This window comes from Tetranychus urticae, chromosome 3 (assembly GCF_039701765.1).
Source record: "Tetranychus urticae isolate SD_2017Ah chromosome 3, NJAU_TeUrti_SD_1.0, whole genome shotgun sequence".
In the NCBI taxonomy this organism is placed as follows: Eukaryota; Metazoa; Arthropoda; class Arachnida; order Trombidiformes; family Tetranychidae; genus Tetranychus; species Tetranychus urticae.
In genome coordinates this window covers 22,111,124-22,132,587 of record NC_142960.1, presented here as the reverse complement: position 1 = coordinate 22,132,587, position 21,464 = coordinate 22,111,124, and the positions used below count along the sequence as shown (strand labels likewise).

At 32.0% G+C, this 21,464-nt stretch overlaps 1 protein-coding gene and 1 long non-coding RNA gene across 2 annotated transcripts in view; one reads left to right on the top strand and one right to left on the bottom strand.

Moving 5' to 3' along the window:
* Positions 1 to 21,464, top strand: part of LOC107364695 (cell adhesion molecule Dscam1-like) — a 57,188-nt gene that overhangs the window by 21,896 nt on the left and 13,828 nt on the right. Inside the window, exons 5-6 of the mRNA XM_089269937.1 lie at positions 496 to 819; positions 1,617 to 2,750. Coding sequence (XP_089126063.1) covers positions 496 to 819; positions 1,617 to 2,750 — 1,458 coding nt within the window. The remainder of the gene's footprint in view (positions 1 to 495; positions 820 to 1,616; positions 2,751 to 21,464) is intronic.
* Positions 7,626 to 8,321, bottom strand: LOC107365115 (uncharacterized). The gene is made up of 3 exons (XR_001569355.3): positions 8,186 to 8,321; positions 7,997 to 8,057; positions 7,626 to 7,844 (listed from the first exon to the last, which is right to left on the bottom strand). It is a non-coding gene; the product is annotated as an uncharacterized LOC107365115 (long non-coding RNA).

Sequence of the window (21,464 nt, the reverse complement as noted above, 5' to 3'; positions counted from 1 at the left end):
AAAAGAAACGAAATGTTCTGTTACATGTCAAGTAAATGAGGTGTGAATTTCAAGTCTTGAGGGTATAAAAGAAGGGTTCAGATGTTCATGATAGGGATAAAGATGAAGGTCAATTGTGAGTTTACAACAAAAAGAGACGAGATGGAAAGAGATGAAATTGAGTTTGATGAAAAAATGTTCAAAAATGAACTTTATTCCAACCTTGAAAATTGCAAAACTCGTCTTTTTATGAGCATTTTGTTATCATCGGGTCAAAATCTTTCGAGTTTACAACATAAGGCTAACCAAGCAAAAAGAGTCTCAAGAGTTTCAAAGACTTTTCAGCCTTGAATCGGTTGGTCATTAACTAATCTTGAACGTTAAGTTTGTAACTAATTCAACATGGTTCAAGTTTACCTCATCAGGCTTTAATTTTGTGGTTGCATTGATTAAGTTTTGCCATTTTACTAACAGTAAGAAATACTTTTTAATGAAGTTTGGTCTTTTCCTTCCCAGAGCCTCATAGCAATGTTGCTCCTAAAGTAACAGATCGTCGAATCCGTTTAATCGCTCAATCGGGAGAGACTGTGATTTTACCCTGTTCTGGTCAAGGTTCACCAGTGCCGAGTATAACTTGGTATAAACGAACCTCTGATCCATATCAACAGCCTTTACTTGTGAATAACTTGAAGCCCACTTCATCATCAGATAATCGACTTAGCGAGTTAAATGGTCTTCTCATCTTCAAACCAGTTCGACTGCACGATTCAGGGAAATACATTTGTACGGTTAAAAATTCAATTGGACGTGATCAAATTGAAACTGAATTGGAAGTTACAGGTAAGTTGATGGACCAGATAATAATTATTGATTAAACATTTGTTACGCTTGTTTTACTTTGGCAAAAAGAGAAGCTCGGAAAAGTGAAAGAAAAGTCAGGAAAAAGAAGAAGAAGAAGAAAAATCTGAGTAAAGAAGATAAAATACCCACAAAACTAATGGACACTTTACTTGTCAATCTTTAATCTAATGACCCATGTCATTGATTAAATCAAGTAGCAGCTTTTTTCTTCTCACATTTTCAACTTTGATTTTCACAAGTGAACAGGAAAGGTAAAGGAAAACCAAAGGTTGAATAAATAATTGAATACACTCAGGTAGCAATAGTGTCGAGAAAATTTCAAGAGCAAACAATTTATTTTCCCTTTTCTTTAACAAGTTTATCAAGGTTTGTCAAAAAGTCACGAAAAAAACGAAAAAAAAAATCTAATTCGTTTGTTGGCTAAACAAATCAATTGAATTGCTTCATGATTATCTGAGCATAAGTTTCAATGGAAATTCAATTTTCAAGAAAAGTAAAAAAAGTTTTCTTCAAATATGAAAACATATTCAAGTTAATAAATCTTTCAATTTAACCAGTTTCATTTCACTCTTGACTTTTGACGTTGATTTGATTATGATTTCATTAAAAGAATTGTTTTTTGCTTCTTTATCAGAACTGAGAACTTTTTTCATCACAAAAGTGTTTTTTTTAATTTTTTCAGTTCATTGTAAAGTAAAAGTAAAAGTTTATCATCAAAATTAATTGAAAACAATGATTTGATGGAAATGTTGAATTTATTTTCTTTTAATTTACAGAACCTTTGAAAGTTGTTTTACTTCCAAAGTTAATTGTAGCCATGGAAGGTCAAGAAATGGTTTCGTTCAATTGTTCCATTTCTGGTTCGCCAATTCGAAAGATATTTTGGCGAAAAGATGGTTCACCTTTACCTTTGCATAATCGTTATCGTCAGAATGAACATGGTTTGACCATTTTTCATCTTAAACGGGAAGATCGTGGCATGTACCAGTGCAGTGTGACCAATGATGCTGGTCAAAGTTCCGATTGGTCAAGCCTAACACTGGCCGATGATCCACCCAAACTGATTGAACTGTTTTCCGAGTCTATTCTACTTGAACCTGGTTCTCGTCTTTCACTCAAGTGCTCTGCCTCCGGGTCGCCCTTACCACAGATAACCTGGACCCTTGATGGGTTTCCCATTGGTGAACAGCTTCGCATCAGGGTTGGTGACTATGTGACTAGTGAAGGTCAGGTCAACAGCTTTGTCAACATTACGTCAATTACTGTTGACGAAGGTGGACTTTATACGTGCCTCGCAACCAATGGTGTTGGTTCCTCTGCTTCACACTCGGGTCGTGTCAATGTTTTAGGTCGACCCACAGTTAAACCCATGGGTAATGTGACTGTTGTTGCCGGTTCAACCTTTTCCATCAACTGTCCCTATTCGGGTCACCCCATCGAGTCTATTGTTTGGTATCGACGAGACTCACGTCTACCCGAGAATCATCGTCATCTTGTCCTTCCCAACGGGACTCTTGTTATCCGTGGAATTGAACGCTCTCATGATCAAAGTTTGTATAGGTGTTTGGTCACCAATAAACAAGGTGAAAGTGGAGCTTCGTCTGTTTTTATTCAAGTTATTGTTGCTCCACTCATTTCCATCGATTCGGTGCCAAATGTGAGGGAAGGAATGAGAAATATGTTGACTTGTAATGTGCTTGACGGTGATCCACCCTTTACCTTTACCTGGACCAAAGATGGATTACCAATCGATCCTGCTCAACATGAAAATATCAAAATTGCATCCATCAATGAATACTCTTCAACGCTCTTCATTTCCAAAGTTATGTTCAAAGACAATGGCAACTACACGTGCATCATATCAAACCAGGCAGCTTCTGCCAATCAAACAATCAACGTTCTGGTTAAAGGTAAGTTCAATTTTAACATTAAATTATTGATTCAATTAACAGCATTGCAAATAGTCGAATCTGTTATCCAAAAAAATATGTCAGTGGTCAATCAAGTTTATCAGTTAACCTATGAGTCAAGTTGATAGTTGAATGATTATCAAGTTCAAATGTAGTGCGATTGCCTGCAATTTTTACCGGGACCAAAGAGTAAAGGAGAAGAGGTTTCTCTCAATACAATTTTGCGAAGCTTACAAAGTGGCTCTGGCGAGGGCGCTTTAAAGGTATTTTTAATAGATTAGATAAAAAATTAGATTAAAATTAAATTGAAAGAGATTGAAAAAGTGACTGATTTGAGCGCCTCTCGTTGAGGACCGCTAACTAAACTTCTCATTGAATCCTATGGAGAGCTATCTCTTCTTCTTTACTCTTTGACCGGGACTAACTTGGTTTTTGGGACTGACTTCATTTTTATCAATTTCTTGTAAAGAGTAAAACTTGTCAAAAGTAAGCTGTTACCCTTTGACTTTTTTTCACAATAATAATGCACAATAACAAAATGATGAACAATAAAATTGCTAATGAAAAGGGTAAGCTTTGAACCATTTCTTTATTTTTTTGCAAAAAGTAAAAAATCTTTCAAAAATCGGGATTTTAAAATTGAACGAACTTCAACCATTTTGATTTTTATGCACAACTTGCTCGGTTAAACTTGTTGTGCATGTGTGAGGGTATATTTTGAATTCACAGTGACATTCACATTCTTAGACGAGCTTTTTCAACCAACCTAAGCTGACCTAATCTAACCTAACTCTTAATTGATAAATATGATGAGGGTTAAACTATCAATTTTGATTGTCACATCAGTCAAGTCTAGTAATTAACTGACAATATTTTCCTCGACCGATAACAATGAAATAATGTGAAAAGTGAAAGAAGATCATTTCTTGCGAATCAACTTTGTTGTTTCACTTGAAATGAAATCTGATTGGTGACATAATTTCATCTCTAACTTTGAACCATCATTGTGATTAATGATCGACAAACGAAGTCGGTCAATGATTTTGTTGAAGCTGACGGTGAAAGAGGTAAAAGACTGATGCAGCATGAGAAGAACGAGAAAAAAAACAATTTTCATTTGGATGAATGATTTTCAAGGTTTCAACTTCTGAAGAGGCTAAAGAGGATGAAAAGTTGGATGAACAATAAAAGCGAAAAAGAAGAAGAAAAAAGTTCATTTGATTGGCAGTAAAGATGTTGATGTCATATGGAAACGGAATTGTAGATTGGCAATCATATTTTTGACTGTTGAGCAAAGATGAAAGGAAGAAGAAAAAAAAGTCAGATAAAGATGGAAAAAAGAAAAAGGAATTAGTCAAAAGATGGTGAAAAAAAGAAGAGAAAAAATGGGAAAATGAAAGAAAACGAGTTAATAGAAGAATTGTTTCTGATGATGACAGAGAGAGAGAAATGAGAAGATGAAAGAAGAGAGTAAAAAGAAATTAATAAAAGTGGTTTGATCTGTTGACATGATGATTTCACTTTACATTGACTCACTTTAACTCACTTCAATCATGAATCATTCCAAGAAAATGATTCTCAAATCTTTCATTTCCGATTTCATTTCTCCATCAGAGCAAAGATGATAATGAAGATGATGGTGAAAATGCAATTATTTAACTGATTCCTTCTGTTCATCAAGTTGCAGGCAAAAATGAAGAGTAAAAATGAAGGATTGAAAGTTGTTCAAAAAGAGCAAGAAAACCCAGTCAACAGTGAAGAGTCAATTTTGAACGAAAAAGTTGCTTCATTTGGTCACTTTCCTCAAAAAAATATAACAATTATAATGAAGATAAAGAACTTTCTGAATCTTCGAATATCGAGATAAAAGAAGATGGTTTTGAGCTCATGGACAATAATTATAATCATGTTCGTGCTTTTAAATTTTCCTAGTTATGAGAATTTTATTTTTCCATTCGATTCCAAATTCAATGTTGTCACAATTATCAATTGATCTAGAGTTCAAACTCTGATTGTGATTCCTTTTTTACTGATTTTATTGAATTTTTCAACTCCAACTTGCTACAATATTTGATTATTTTTGAAGAAAATAATTAATCTGTTGAAAAAAATTAAGAACACAATTTGAGTGAAAAGCTTTCAAAGTAGTTCAAAATTTTCTGTTAACTGGGAGTGTAATGATAAGATGATGAAAACAAAAAAAGAGAAAAAAGTTTTTTCTTTTCATATTTGCCATTCTTATATCAATGATTTGCAACAATAATCTTTCCCTGACTGTTCAACCTTTTGCATGATAAAATTTTTTAGACATTTTTCAACTCCCAATCCTTTGAACTCTACAGTTATCAACTATTTTTAGACACAAACATTACTACTTGTTCTTTGCTGGAAATATTTTTCCATTTTTTTTGCTTCTCTTTTCCTTGATTGTGATATCATGTCAACTTCAGATGACATTGTGTTTTCATTTATGAATTTTCAACTTTAAAGATTCCATCTTTTTTCCAAACTCATTGTCTTGCCACAAGAATCCAGTTCTCCCGAGGTTCAGTTTAGTCAAATTTGACTGAAAACTTTTGAGGTAAAATTGGAAATAAAATGGTTTGTTGGAAAAGGTTAAAACCAATGTTTCTGTTTTTCACAAAAGCCAATTGAGGGAAACATGCAGCTTCAACTATCTTGTGATGATGATGATGAATTTGAATGTTTAGCACAACAGATTATACAACAGTATGAAAGAGTTTAAAGTACAATGTGAATGCTAGAGAAAAAAGTTACTTGAATAAGAAGGTTAAAGAACATTTCGAGTTGAAAATTTTGCTCGTTTCTTCATCTTTATCAAAGGAACACAATAAGAGTAGAAAAATTGTGAAAAGGTAGTTGAAGAAGAAGACGAAGGAAAAAGATGAAGATGATGATGATGATCATGTTGATGGAGAAGAAAAGTATAATTCTGTGTGAAAGATACAGAGGAATGGAATGGATAAAAAAAGTTGAGTTTTGGGTTCCAAAAATGGACTGAAATGGTTTTATGATGAAGCCAAGGTTCTTTACAAACCATTAGGTTGATTCAATGAGAACAACTTAGCTTTTCAATAATACAATAAAAGGACATATCAAAGATTGCCTACTATTCCTAGTTGTTCAGTGCAAATCTCTCGGCTCTCCATCATGCTTTATCATTATCATTCATCTATTCACATTTTTCTACTCAAATCAGACTGAATGTTTGAAGGAAATTATTTTTCACGAAAGATTGAAACGGCTAAATAAAATTGAATATTCAATTCTGACATGGTTAAATTGAGTAAAAAGCAAGCTTTCTAGCAGAGTTGAAGCGTATTCTGGTAGTAAAAGCTTGAGAGACTTGCTTTCAGATTATGAACAATCGATGATTAAAATTCGCAGTTGATTTTATAACAAGAGGATCCCCCGATCATGCATGATCGCGAATTTCTTTTGACGAAGTACGATGCATAAATCTGTATTTAAAGACTTAAATTCTGAATCGAAATTCACCTCTAATTGACAATCATTGATTTCAAAATTTGTCATTTGATCTCTTTTTGTTGAGGTTTGCACCAGCTTTTTCACCAAACTCTTTACTCGAAAGACGGTTTTACATATAATCCTAGTCCACTAAAAAACCATCAACCTAAGTAACCAAAAAGCTTTGTTGCCAAACTGAGTGTCAAAAAATTTGGATTCTGCATTTTTCCCTCTACTCTGTTTAAACGTGAATTTCTCAGTGACCTGAATTCTGATTAATCTCTGACTATTTTTCGGACATGAAGCTTGTTGGTTGCAAATATCAACTTTATTTACTTTATTATAACTTAAAGTAACCTTTCTCTTTATTTAAATGTTCAATATGACTTATTAGTCATGATTAACCTTTAATCTAAATTCATTTCAAATTTTGACTTTATGACTTTTTCCTGTTTCCTGTGTACGACTCATAGTTCATGAGAAAACCTCAGTTTCTCTATAAACTATGAACCCTCAAAAGTCCCAGGCAAAGTGCCTACTTTACCTCAACCACTCAAACTTATAACTTGATCCTTTCTTGATCATTTACTATTGACTTATAACTAACTATAACACCCAATTTCACCCCTTAAACCTAGAAGCTATTTTGACCCTTCAACTTGACCATTTTCCCCTACTTAAGCTATTTTCAACCTTTTGCTACAAACAGACACAAATCCCTAAAGCAACTCACATTCCTTGGTTTTCTTTCACTCGTCCATCTTAACCGTCAAACAAACTCTTACTCACCGAGGACTCAAAAGGGCTGTCTTAACTGCCCTAGTATAAAATGACTAAAATGTCACCTTAACAAGTATGGTGTGCATTGTATGTCAATGGTGTAATTTTTTCGTATGTTCATTCTGTTGAACTTAACTAGTTTTTGTATCTTTCTGCATTGTGCTCATTGGTGTTAATTTACCTAAAGTTGAATCGTCATTGCTTCTGTATCAATTTTAACAATTTTGAATAAACTCATTTAAATTGATTATTTTGACTTCGTGTATGTTTGGTCTGAATATTGACCGTGTGTTTTGTTTTATTTGATTCATTTTTGACTTCATTGAATTCACCATCATAACCAACAAAGCTCAATGTGCAAACTGCAAACTGTGTAAAATTTTCTTTAGAAAGCTTTCCGCTTAGTTACAATTTTAACAAAAAATTTGCTTTATTAAATTAAGAAATTAAAAATTAAAAAAAAATGATTTATTGGCGAAAAAGCATAAGCTGTTGATAGTGAGTAATATTTATATCGAAATAAAAAATTTTAGCGCGATTATCGTGCGTGCAGTTATTATCTTTATTCAAGCAACTACTTTCGGGAAAAAACAGATGAATATAAGATTTATTCAAAGTATTTTTTATTCATCTAACAATAGTAATTATCTTGTAAGATAGGAGGACATGATACAATTATTTCCAAGCTTAAAATTTCCGAAAACAGGTTCTTAAACATTGAAGAAAACGATTATTTTTGCTGTGAAAATTGCAAGCTTGAGTTAAAAGAGTTATTTAATTATCTTCCCCGACCAATAAAGAGGATTTCTGTACATTTGCCATTATCTGAAATACAACGAAACATAGAAGAATATACAATAAACGAAATGAATTCATGATAAGTATAACCGAATATCATTTTTCAAGCCATAAATGATATTTGTTTAAACTTTTTTTGTATCGTAAAAATATGAATCAATAAAACTCAAGATACTCACCAGAACAAAAATCACCCTGATCACAATCGGCTCTCTTTGTGCAATTCTTAGCGGCACAAATCTACAAGGCAAGAGTGAAATCAATTTATATAGCTTCTATTATTTATCACAATTAACTATTTAGTTAATGATGATGTTGATTGTTTTGTGGATTAAAGCAAAATAATTAAAAACGAATATGCTACTCACTATAATGCCCAGCCAGATTAATTTGGAATATAAAGCAATGAAATTCATAGTGAAACTGTATACGTTATGAGGAATTTAACTTGAATAAAAATTGATATCAGACAACCAAATGATTTGGAAGAAGCTTTATATACACTAGTAGTCAAGGTTAAGTTAACAAAGACTAGTAGAAAATTCAGTCATCAACTGCAAGAAATGAAAACATAGTTACGATCCAATTTTGTTAATTATTCATCACGGAAACGGAAAACTGTTTCATTTTTGAAGTATAAATTATACGCGACATCAAACTATGTGTAGGTTACACACTCATAATATTAATATTTATTGATTCGTATCAGACGATCCATTTATTTATTCATTATTTGCACAGATCAAGTTTTGAAACTAACAAAGAGTTGAGATGAATGGATAATTCATTTAAGTCAAATTTTACTGATTTTTTTAGTGGTATGCCCAAAGGGGAAAAAAGAAACCCCAAAATGATCAGTCTTTAACTCCCAAGTCAAAGGACAAGACGATATCAGTTCTCATCTCTTTCTTAATTGTTAAATAATTTGTTTAGACTGTATTGGTTTCAATCTTGAACACTTGAATGGATTGAAACCAATACAGTCTAAACAAATTATTTAACAGGTTATGGGCTCATCATGCTTTGTTAACTGTGTTTAAAGGTATTATTATTTTGGTCTTATTGAACTATTCAAACCATGGAAGATTCAAAATCGATATCAATTGATAAGTTGAACCAGGATAATTGGGTTAACTGGAAATTCAAGATCAAGTTGATCTGTGAAGATTTAGATTTATGGAATATTCTTACTGGTGAAGAAAAGGGCGATAAATTGAATGGTCGTCAATTAGCAGCTTTTGAAAAGAAACAAAAGAAATTGATGAGATTGATTGCACTCAATGTTGAGGATCAATTTTTGACTCTCATCAGAGATGCTAAGGATCCAAGAGATGCCTGGCTTTGTTTGTGTGACAATTTTGAAAAGATTTGTCTTGCTAATCAATTCAATTTAAGGAAACAATTATTGAACATTAAATATACATCTGGCGACATGGTTAAACATATTAATAATTTGATTGATTTGAAGCAAAAATTGGAGGCTATTAATCAAACAGTTAGTGATAGCGATATGGTTATTGCTTTACTTCAGAGTTTGCCAAGCACATATGAAACTCTGATTGTATCTCTTGAATCACAATTTGGTTCTTCAAAAATTGACTTCAATTTCGTTAAAGGACGAGTTCTCGAGGAGTTTAACCGAAAGCTTAATCTCGATGTAGCTAACAGTGAAAGTCAGATTGCTTTGATGACTAATAAATTGAGTATCAACAATATTAAGAAGCAAACTAAACCTGGTTACGTTAATAAATCAAAACAAAAGCGCTTTGGAAAGTGTAATTATTGTAAACAGAAAGGTCATTGGGCTAGAGAGTGTAGAAAGAAACAATTAGATGAAGGAAAAGAAAAGGAACAATCTGATTCCTCTAATGTTTCAGCACTCATGGTAAATATTGGTCTTAATAATGTTGGTCATTGGTACATCGATTCTGGAGCTTCATGTCATATGGTTAATGATCTCAAATGGTTTACAGATTTTATGTATATTGAGAATGTACCAATTTCATTGGCAGATAATAGTAAAATTGATGCTATTGGTAAAGGTACAGTTACATTGCAGACAGAAACTAAGGATGGCATTAACATTATTAAACTGGCTAATACTTATTATATTCCTAAATTGGGTAAAAACTTATTGTCAATGTCAGTTGCAAGTCAAAATGGAGGTAAATTTGTCATCGAAGGTGAATATTGTTCAATCAAAAATGGTAAAAATCAATTATTAATCGAAGCAAAATTGACCAATGGGTTGTATCAGGTTAACAATATAGTCAACTTTATTGTTGAATGTAATGTTGCTAATGCACCGAAAGTTGATGAAACAGTTTTATGGCATCGAAGGTTGGGTCATTGTAATATTCGTACGGTTGAGAGGTTGGTAAAAGAAAGCAAACTTAAGCTTTCAAACGATGTTAACCATGATATTGTCAAAGCGTGTGAGTCATGTCTTTATGGTAAACAAACAAGACAACCATTCAAAGAGTCAACCTCAAAATCATCTGACTGTCTTGATTTGATTCATAGTGACATTTGTGGTCCTATGCCAGTTGAGTCAATTGGTGGTAATAAGTATTTCCAAACGTTTATTGACGATTACAGTAAGAAGACTTTTGTTTATTTGATGAAAACACGAGATCAATCTCCCAATATAATAATCAGGTTCATGAAAAAGGTTGAAAATATTAAGATTAAAAAGGTCAAAATATTTCGTACTGATGGAGCAAAGGAATTCATTTCTAAACAAGTTGAAGATTATTTGTCAGTAAATGGTATTCAACACCAGCTTTCTGTTCGCTATTCACCTCAGCAAAATGGAGTGGCTGAGAGAATGAATAGAACGATAATGGAAACTGTTCGTTGTATGTTACATGATGCTAATATGACCGATGAATTTTGGGGTGAAGCTGTTGATACAGCAGTTTATTTAATCAATCGTAGACCGAATGTAAGCATTAACTTCAAAATACCTGAGGAAATTTGGTCCGGTAAACCTATTGATTTTAGTAAAATAAAGATCTTTGGTTGTTATTGTTACGTTCATGTTCCGAAAGAACTTAGAAATAAGTTAGAATCAAAAACACGAAAATGTATTTTTCTTGGTTATCCTGAAAATCAAAAGGCTTTTAAGGTTTGGGATGAAGCTGATGGAAAGTTGATTGTAACTAGAGATGTAGTTTTCAATGATGATATAGTTGATAATTACTCTGATTCAGTGAATTTGTCTGCCCATCAATATACCCATGTTAAACCACCATCATCATTGCTTGAGCTTGATAACAGGAAAGACAAAAATATTTGGTTGAAAGCGGCTGAACAAGAAATGGATTCATTGCTTGCAAACGAAACATGGGAATTAGTTGACCGTCATGATGGAATGAATGTAATTGATTGTCGTTGGGTATTTACATACAAGTTAAATAGTGATGGTTCAATCAATCGAGCTAAGGCAAGATTGGTTGCTAAAGGTTTCAAGCAAATTCCTTTTGTTGATTATGATGAGACTTTTTCGCCAGTTAGTAAGCTAACATCTATTCGAGCTGTTCTTTGTATTGCAATGATCAAACAAATGATTATAATACAAATGGACGTTAAAACTGCTTTTCTCAATGGAGAGTTGAATGAAACTGTGTATATGAAACAACCAGAGGGTTTCATTGTCGATGAAGGTAAAGTCTGTAAATTGAAGAAAAGCATTTACGGATTGAAACAAGCAGCATTGGTTTGGTTCAAAGAAATTGATAAAACTTTGAAACAAATTGGGTTTAAAAACTTGAATAATGACACTTGTATATTTACAAGGAAACGAAAGTCTGACGAAACATTCATTATTCTTTATGTTGATGATTTACTTGCAATTGGTTCAGATGAGAAGTGTTTGATTGAATTGAAGAATCAACTTATTCGAAGATTTGATATGACAATTATCAATGATATTGAACAATTCCTTGGAATCAACATGAAATGGGATAAAGAAAAAAGCATTATGTATTTATATCAAGAACGATACATCAATGAACTTCTTGATAAATTTCAAATGAGCAATTGTAAGCCTAGCAAAACTCCATATGATGGCAACATAATAGTTGGTAAGACTGAATCACAACAATCTGAAATGTTTATTACTCGTTATCAAAGTGCTATTGGTTCTTTGAATTATTTGGTAACATGTACGAGGCCTGATCTTGCTATTATTGTCAGTATTTTGTCTCAATTTAACTCAAAACCCGATGATCATCATTGGTCAGCAGTAAAAAGGGTATTTCGTTACCTAAAGTCAACATCAAAATTGGGTATCAAATTAGGTGACAATAAAGGTCTATTTAATCTTGTGGGTTTTGCTGATGCTGATTGGGGTGGGAATAAATTTGATAGAAAATCATTTACAGGTTATTTGTTCAAACTAAATGATAACCCTATTTCTTGGAGCAGTAAAAAACAAGCAACTGTAGCTTTGTCAACGACAGAAGCCGAGTACATGTCACTTACCGCAGCGACAAAAGAAGCTATTTGGTTGATGAGGATGCTCAATGAATTGGGTGTCAATATCAGTATTGTTGAACTATTTGGTGATAACCAGGGTGCATTGAAATTGGCTAAAAATCCTATTCATCACTCAAGAACTAAACATATTGATATTCAGTATCATTTCATCAGAGAAGCAGTGGAAAACAAACTAATAGATCTTGCTTATATTCCTTCAAATGATAATTTAGCTGACCTTTTAACTAAACCACTGCATGGACCAAGATTCATAAAGCTATCGAATGAAATTCTGACGACAGTTGATTGAAATCAATTGTGAATCCACAACAAGGGTGGCTGTTGAAGTTAACTGGTAACAATGAACAGTATTGTTGTGTATTCACAATTAGTTGAAACATTCGTTATGTTCATCCTCAATCAATATCCTTAATTTACTTAATTACATTGATACATTATTAAAGTTAGTTCGATTAATCCATTCAAGTGTTCAAGATTGAAACCAATACAGTCTAAACAAATTATTTAACATTAATCCATCTCAGAAGAAAAATGAAAATATATTTGATTATTCTCTGAATATTATTATTTAAATGGTAAAACTCTAACTTAATCTTCACAGGTTAGCTACTGCTGTATTCAACCTCACCAATCAATCGGTTTGTTCAGTTGTGTTAGCAATTATTTACAGTCAAACTAGTTGAACTGGTTAACAGTCAACGTAAACGATTGTTGAACAGAATTCATTAGGGATTTAAGGTTCCGTTTCCGAACCAGGAAAACCAAAGTCAAAGGAAAGACGTTTTTTAATCTTTTTTATATTTACTTTTCTAGCAAACAGTTTACACCTTTTTTCACTCAAGCATCATAATTTTCATGTTAATATAACAGAAGCAAAAGGTAACACGAAAATGAGTGGGACTAGAAAAGGTTAAAAACTTAATGATCCAAAAGTATTATTACAACTGTTTCCATCAACAGCTTCTAGCATTTTTCAGTTAATGCATGTTTTGGGTTAATGAAGTAGACAAGGTAAACTGACTGCGAAACAAAACAAACAACAAAAACAATTTGTTTTCTTGCTCTTGTTGTTTCCTATTTATTTATATTTATTTATCATTAATAAATCAACATTTTCTCCCTCCTTTCATACCTTTTGAGGTAATTTCATCTCGAACAAAAGAGAAACACTTTTTTTCAATATTTCAAGACAACAAAAGATGCTGTGTTTGGTAAAGGATGAAATTGCTCGATTTTTGTTGCTTCAAAAGTTTAATGTGAAAAATTATTAGATGTACAAATTGTATCAGGGGATCAAGAATCGAGGGTTCAAGTTGTGCGATATAATGGGCAAACTTTTCTCCCTCAACATAGGTTATTGCCAGTCTACAATTCATTGTTCCATGTGAATAACGATTTTTTTCTGTCCAATCTCAAACCTTTAAGTTTTTCATTTTCACCTCAAAGAATTGATTACAATTCAATTGTTTTCAACCATTCCAGTTGCTCATTCCAAGTCAAATATTTTGTTATGTATGAGTATTGTTCGGTCTGGCAAAAAAAGTTTTAAAAATCTTTACTTTTCATTTTCTCGGTTAGGAAATAAAGTCTTGGGTAATCAATTCCCTGTTAAGCATGGGAAAATATTCACTTTCTGTGGTTATTTGCTGACAAATTTTTCAAATGTTTGCCACCGTTTCGTTTCATATTACCCGTCAGTGTTACAGCTTACAAAAAATCATATTAATGGCCAGCGGTGACCTGAACAAATAAGTTTCTTCCGTTTTTAACTAATTATTGATTTACTAAGTATTATGAGTAATACATGTATGTCCTGGTGAAGAAACAAAATAGACAGAAAAAATTCTAAAAAACTTGCAAGAAATCGAAACAAGAGGAATTCGGAAAGAGACAATGAGAGATGACGACAATCGTTTATGCATATGATGGCAAAGTCAAACAGCTAGTTTACTGAAAAATTGCTTTAAAGTGACCTTTAAATTCAAATAAAATACAATTAAGTGACTAAAATTGAAAAATGAACATTTACTCAAACAGAATTAAATTCAAAGCTGAATCTGATTCATAGGCTGAAAGTGAGTATAAAAGACCATCATTTTCATTGAGCTGATATCAGTTACAGTTTCAATTTGTTCCAGCTTACCTAATTTTCTAGAACATTTGAATTTTCATTCGAAAGTAAAGTAAAAACACCAAAATGCAATTTACTAAAACAGTTCAACTCGTATTTCTCATCGCTTTCATTGCCATGTTCAATTGTGTTTCTGCTAGAAGATTGCTTAGAAATGTTCCTAAAGCTCCATTGCAAATGCTAGGTATGGATACTACAACGCCCGCAGTTGACGAAACTTCTCCTTGATTGATTCAATCTGATCTGTCTCTGAATATGGGTCTACATCGATCTTTTTATTCAGTCACAATATTCTAATAGTCATTCTTTCCAATAATGAATTCAACCTTTATTGATATCAAAACTATGAAAATTATAAACTTTAATAAAATTATTTGAACTCTAATATCGTTTAAAAAATTCGGAATCATTACAATTTTCAATTTTCAACGTTCAAAGTGTTTATTGAATAATTGTGATTTATTAATAATATCAAGACTGTTTACAAATCTGTTAACATTCTCAGTAACAATTTATAATTGTTTCATCAAGATTCAAGTGCAATTTTTCTTTTGTCAGATTTCAAAACATAATAATTATTGCATGGTAAAATTAAGTAAATGAGAAGACAAAAAATAAGATTGTTGGATAAGATTGAGCTCGAGAAACAATGATAAAGTCAATCGAAAACTTGATTGTTCAATTGATGGATCAAGAGTGTTGTCTTGATGTTTCGAGATGTTGATGTTTCTTTTTCATCTTTCTTAAAGTGATCTTAATTTGATTTTCACTTTTTGAAAGTTTAAATTGGTTGGTCAAAATGTGTTTGCCCAAATGTTTGAACAACTTACAGAAAAGTGAATAAACAGAAGTTACAGGGAGGTAAAACTCTGATTGTCTTCAAGTCAGTAAAGGTGATAATGATGAGAGTTGCGAAGAGAAGGAAAAAGAAAGATAATGATGATCAATGGACAGGAGTAGTTTCAAGTTGATCATTTTTATCGTTACCAAACAATGAGCAGAAAATGTTGATAAGTTGACTTTTTTGTTATCATGTTAGTAAAACTGTAGCCAGGAAAAAAAGAGGAAAAGAGAAGAGACAAAATGAACAAAAGATGATACAAAAGATGATGGACTTTTAATGATGAGAAAAGATGAAAACTTTCAAGATGATGATGATGAACAAATAGATGAACTCCACCTTGAAAAGTGAGTGAAATGTTGCTCTTTAAAGAATTGGTTGACAAAAGAGAAACAATAAATTGGTTTAATGTCAATTTGCCGGTTGACATTTGAAGCTACTAAAGGTCTTGCCCTAAACAGTAACAATAAAAAAATAACGTAAAACTTGATGATTTAATATGAAGAGAAATGTGGAAAAATGAAATTTTTTGTCGAAAAAAAAACAAAAACGAAAAAAATGATTGAAGAAAAGAAAAACCTTTATCATGAACATTTTGATGAAATTTATTGATAGATTGTTATCATTACAAGAATGGAAAAGTAATAATGGCTGGTGAAAAGTGAATTAAGTAATGATCGGTAAAAGTTAAGAAACATGGAACAGAAAAGTTGAATCACTGAGTTATAAAATGGATTGACATTCAATATAACTGAGTTGAAGAAATTGATGATTTACCGGTGAGTTTATCAACAATTGCTTCATTTTCCAATAAACGTTATATTGTTTCATTTCAAAAAATCTGAAAATTCGAAGCACTATGCGTTCAAGAGAGAAACAATTTGGAGTTGATCGCTTTGCAATTTGTAAGTAATCTATTCAGTTTTTTGTCTTTTCACGAACTGTTGAAGAAATTTAAGTGCACCCATATTTTTGAGACAATCAGATTAGAACAATTAGGTGATTACTGATCAAGAACTTTATTTTTTCTTAGAAAACCCTCAATCGATTAACATTGACTATTGTGTTTGCCGGAATGATATAGTGGTGTCCTGATCATAATAAGCTATCACAACTTATTGCTTTGCTTGCCGACGATTTAGACTTTGAACAACCAAGCTGCGATTCTTCAAGTCTCCCAAGTCCCAGCGCTAAAATGCGGCTGACGCTTACAGTTATTTGCGACAGCTATCGATAGGTGCTCATGGTAGATTGATTGATGGCCGCGGTGTGGTAGAAGAGTGATCGTAGAGAAAGAAATTGGTAAAAAGAAGTATTATATAATCGTGACTGATCGCAGCATGTAATTAGATCATAATAACTGTCTTTAAAATCTTTATTTCAACAAATAAAAAGAATGACGATAAGTTTCATAACTCATATCAGTTCTGCATTCATTTTAGACTTGAGGATTTAATGGCTTCATTAGATTAGTTTGTCATAACAGATGGAGAAAGACATCGATGATATTTGCTGAAAAAATTCCACGCTAAGGTATTGCAACTTATAAAATTAGCCTCCCTATTTTTGACTCAACTTTTTTGACAAAATTGACATACAATTCGGAAAATGGACTGCTTTGACTAGCTAAATAGACATGAAAGAATGGATCGGAAATGAAATATAAAGCTGAATAAATTGAATAAAAACAACTCACTGGTCAAGAGAGCAAGATTCACCAGGAAGACAACGACACGGTATACGACACGGCTCATAACTTTGACATGAAAATCACTTCTGAGCATTATGAAACCAATGAATCTTAGAATTTCTTAGGTATTCAGTTAAATAATTAGAAATGAAGGAAATAGTGAATGATTCATCGAAAGTTACATTTATTTGCAAACTGATAAATAGATGATTAATGTTTATCAAATCTAGCTGAAACAATATTCCAACGCATCACAAGATATTTTAAATAAAACTTTATCTAGTTTTCATTGTTTAGTTTAAGCTGGGGAAATATTTGAAGAAAAATGAACCTCAATGATTCAAATGATAAATACTGGAATGATTGTACACGTTATGTCTAGATGAAACAGAGCTTGACAGTGCAATGGGAACCCAAATAAAACTTGATGCTAATGCTAGAAAAGTCAAACAGCTCTGTTTGGTGAAAATTTGGTTAAAATGACCTTTTAATTCAAATAAAGATGGAAAGATAAATATTGTTTTGTGAAATTGCATACCAGTTAAGTGACGAAAATTGAAAAAAACATTTGTTCAACCAGAATGAAATTCAAAGCTGATACAATTTTCATTGACTGATAAGGAAAAAAATTAAAATGAAAATTAACATTAGCTAAAATAAAAACTTCGCAAAAAATCATGAAATTAATGTATCTGAGTACTAAATGGATGAAATGGATTGACATTCAATTTAACTGAGTAGAAGAAATTGATGATTTACAGATATGTTTATCAACAATTATTTCATTTCCAAATAAACTTCACATTGGTTCATTTCAAAAAGATTCTCGGATTGAATTTATATCATTATACGTTCAAGGTAGAAACAATTTCGATTTAAGCGCTTTGCCAAGACAAAAATTGTCAAGACACTGTGCAAAGGTTGCTACTTTAAAAACTTCTGTTAATTTCCTGCACAAAAGTAAACTATTAGATCTCGGGTCTCTTAGTCAGAATTTCTCGTGGAGTCGTTAAGTTCCTGTATTCATGCCACTAACAGTTATCACTCAAGTTAATCTGTGGTTACAATCTAAATTCTAGCCATTTTGTCTCGGAGGATGGGCGGAAAATCTGTCCCTCATCAATTATCTTGAAACTTCGTATGAAGATAGACCTCAGTGAGAGCTTTGCAAGCGATGAGCGTATTTGGCACTTGTTAAATACTTTTGACTTTGACTTTTTTAGGTTTAATTTGTCTGATTATTAGACCGCAATAGTTATTAGATAAACGATAATTTTGAAATGATTCCGGATTAAACTTTTAACACTTCTAGAGCTCAAATAATTTTATTAAATTTTATCATTTTCATAGTTTTGAAATCAATAAAGATTGAATTCATTATTGGAAATAATTTCTATTATAATGTTATGGCTGGATAATAGTCGATGTAGACCCCATACCCAGAGACAGATCAGGTTGCTTTAATCACATAGAATCTGGAGATCCTGAACATGTTGATGACGGTGACGATGTTGTGGCGTCCATATCTAGCATCTTTGTTGGATTCATACCAGCAACATTTTTAATTAATCTTCTAGCAGAAACACAATTGAACATGGCAATGAAAGCGATGAAAAACAAGAGTTGGACTGTTTTACAAGGGAACCCCACGAGATGCCTAAAACCGATTTGAATGAGCTAGGTGTCATTCGACAGAGAATGATGAGTTAGGAAACATCTCAATGGGTTTTTTCTGTGTAGTTAATGGTTCCTAAGATATTTAAGGTCAAAAATTGGGCATTTTTGTTAAAATCATTATCAAAAAGTAATTGAATGTGAGTTAAAGGTTAGCTCAGTGGTTAAAGGTGTTGGGTAAACCAATGAAGGTTTTGGGTTCGAATCTCGTTAAATTATAATTTATTTGTATTTCTCAATTGATTTATTAATTTTAATTATTTTTTAGCAAAAATTCAATATTTATCAATATTTTTGAATTTTAATTGATTCATAAAACATGATTAATGAATTTTGAATTTTTGCTTAAAAAATAATTAAAATTAATAAATCAATTGAGAAATAAAAAAAAATTATAATTCAACGAGATTCGAACCCAAAACCTTCATTGGTTTACCCAACACCTTTAACCACTGAGCTCACCTCTAGCTCACATTTAAATTCCTTTTTAATAATGGTTTTGATGAAAATGCCCAATTTTTGACCTCAAATATCTTAGGAACCATTGAGTACACAGAAAAAACCCTTTAAGGTGTTTCCTAACTCATCATTCTCTATCGAATGGCACCTTACTCATTCAAATTGGTTTTAGGCATCTCGTGGGGTTCCCTTGTTAGTCAATTGCATTTTGGTTTTGATGTTTTACTTAAAACAATTTAAATGTTCTTAAAAATCAAGTTAACTTTAACAAGTTGGAACTGTAACTGATATCAACTCAATAAAACTGCTGAACTTTTATACTCACTATCTATCAATCAAAATTAATTCAGCTTTGAATTTCATTCTGTTTGAGTAAATGTTTATTTTTCAGTTTTAGTCACTTTGTCAGCATTTGCGCTAAGTTCTGTTTGGAATCGTTGGATCTGTCGAGGTTTAGTTGCATTTGAAACAACCTTCCAACTCATCAATAGATAGTTTTAATAAAAAGCTTACTATTAGTTGGAATTGCTCTTCATATGCTGTGCCAATATTTGACGAAACGTAAACCTCAATAATTTAAAGGTTGCATACGTTTAATTATTGTACACGTAATGTCTAGATGAAACAAACCTTGACAGATCCAACGATTCCAAACAGAACTTAGCGCAAATGCTGATTCTATGTGATTAAAGCAACCTGATCTGTCTCTGGGTATGGGGTCTACATCGACTATTATCCAGCCATAACATTATAATAGAAATTATTTCCAATAATGAATTCAATCTTTATTGATTTCAAAACTATGAAAATGATAAAATTTAATAAAATTATTTGAGCTCTAGAAGTGTTAAAAGTTTAATCCGGAATCATTTCAAAATTATCGTTTATCTAATAACTATTGCGGTCTAATAATCAGACAAATTAAACCTAAAAAGTCAATTCGTGTGAACTAACGGTCTAATATCCAATTTTTAGGACGCATTTCTCATTATACAAAACAACTAGGTCAATGGTTCACTCTTAAAAATCAGATCGCTGTTAAATTCATTCCTAATCTATTTGGATTAACGCTGTAAAAAGTTTCTTAAGCACTGCGAATGATAGTGATCTTAGCTATTTTATTTCTGAAACTTACACACTTTACACCATTATTGACTTTAACTATGCAAAAAAAAATTTCATAGCGCTCAAATTAAGTTGTTATAAACTTAACACTACTATAAAAGGCTTTGAATGAGGTTGAAACAAAGACAAAAAATAGATTTCCAAATTGTCGCAGCTTAGTAAAATCTACATTATCTATTGTGCTCTAAAAATTATTAGCTGAATTCGTGCTTATTTTCTAAAAGACATTACGTTTCAATTAGTGCGTCTGAATGCTTTGAAAACATCAATTACAATCATTATACTTTCTCACTCTTATTAAGCATCTGGAGTAATGATATTTTGCTCAAAGCTCTCATCTCATCTGGACATTGTAACCAATTATGATCAAAGGAGGTGGTAGGGTTGGGTTTGGAATGGGTCACATCACCATAAAAGTTCATCATAGTCATTAAAGTTCATTAAATCTTTTAGTAAGATAAGGCTGCTTCAGAATCTTTTCAACACCTAAGTCTATTATAAAGGCAACTTTATTTGCCCTTTATTATTTCGACCTTTTCGTATTCGCCAATTGTTGTTTCGGCCATCTTTAAGTCGGTGACTTCATCGGAGATAGTAAGTTGAGAAGAGTCGTGACACAATTTGTTGATGAGTAAATTGGTGATGATGATTTATGGTTAAATACGCTTGATGAGAAAATTATGTTGGCTCGCTTTTCTTGAGTTGATAGAAATGGTTGCAGTCTTTAAATTGCTTGTTGAAAGAATTCGGTGAATTCTGTAAGTTGATTTGGTTGAACAATTTATTCACTTTTCAGAGAGTCACTTTTAATCACTTGACACTGAACAGGAAAACGCAGGGCATCTCCACCATTTGTTAAGGTACAACAAAGATCTTTATTTTTTAAATACAGGGTTGACAGTTTATTCTGGAGAGACTTTGAAAGCGTTTAAATGCAAACTAACCTGTGCGGACATATTCTGGTACAAATTGTTAAAATTAAATTTCACAATTAAGAGATAGCAATTTTTATACATTTTATACATCATTCAAAAGCTGAGAATCAGTACTTCATGTTAGAGTTCTTTAATCCACCCTCAGAGGCAAGATTCACTCTTCATTCTACTTTTTTCATAGTCTTCCAAAATTTGAGCATTAAACATTTTTTCAAAGAGTTGCCGGACTAATTTGCTTGTATTAATTGATTGTGATGTGTTTTTAGTCCCAAAAATTACCAGCACATACGTT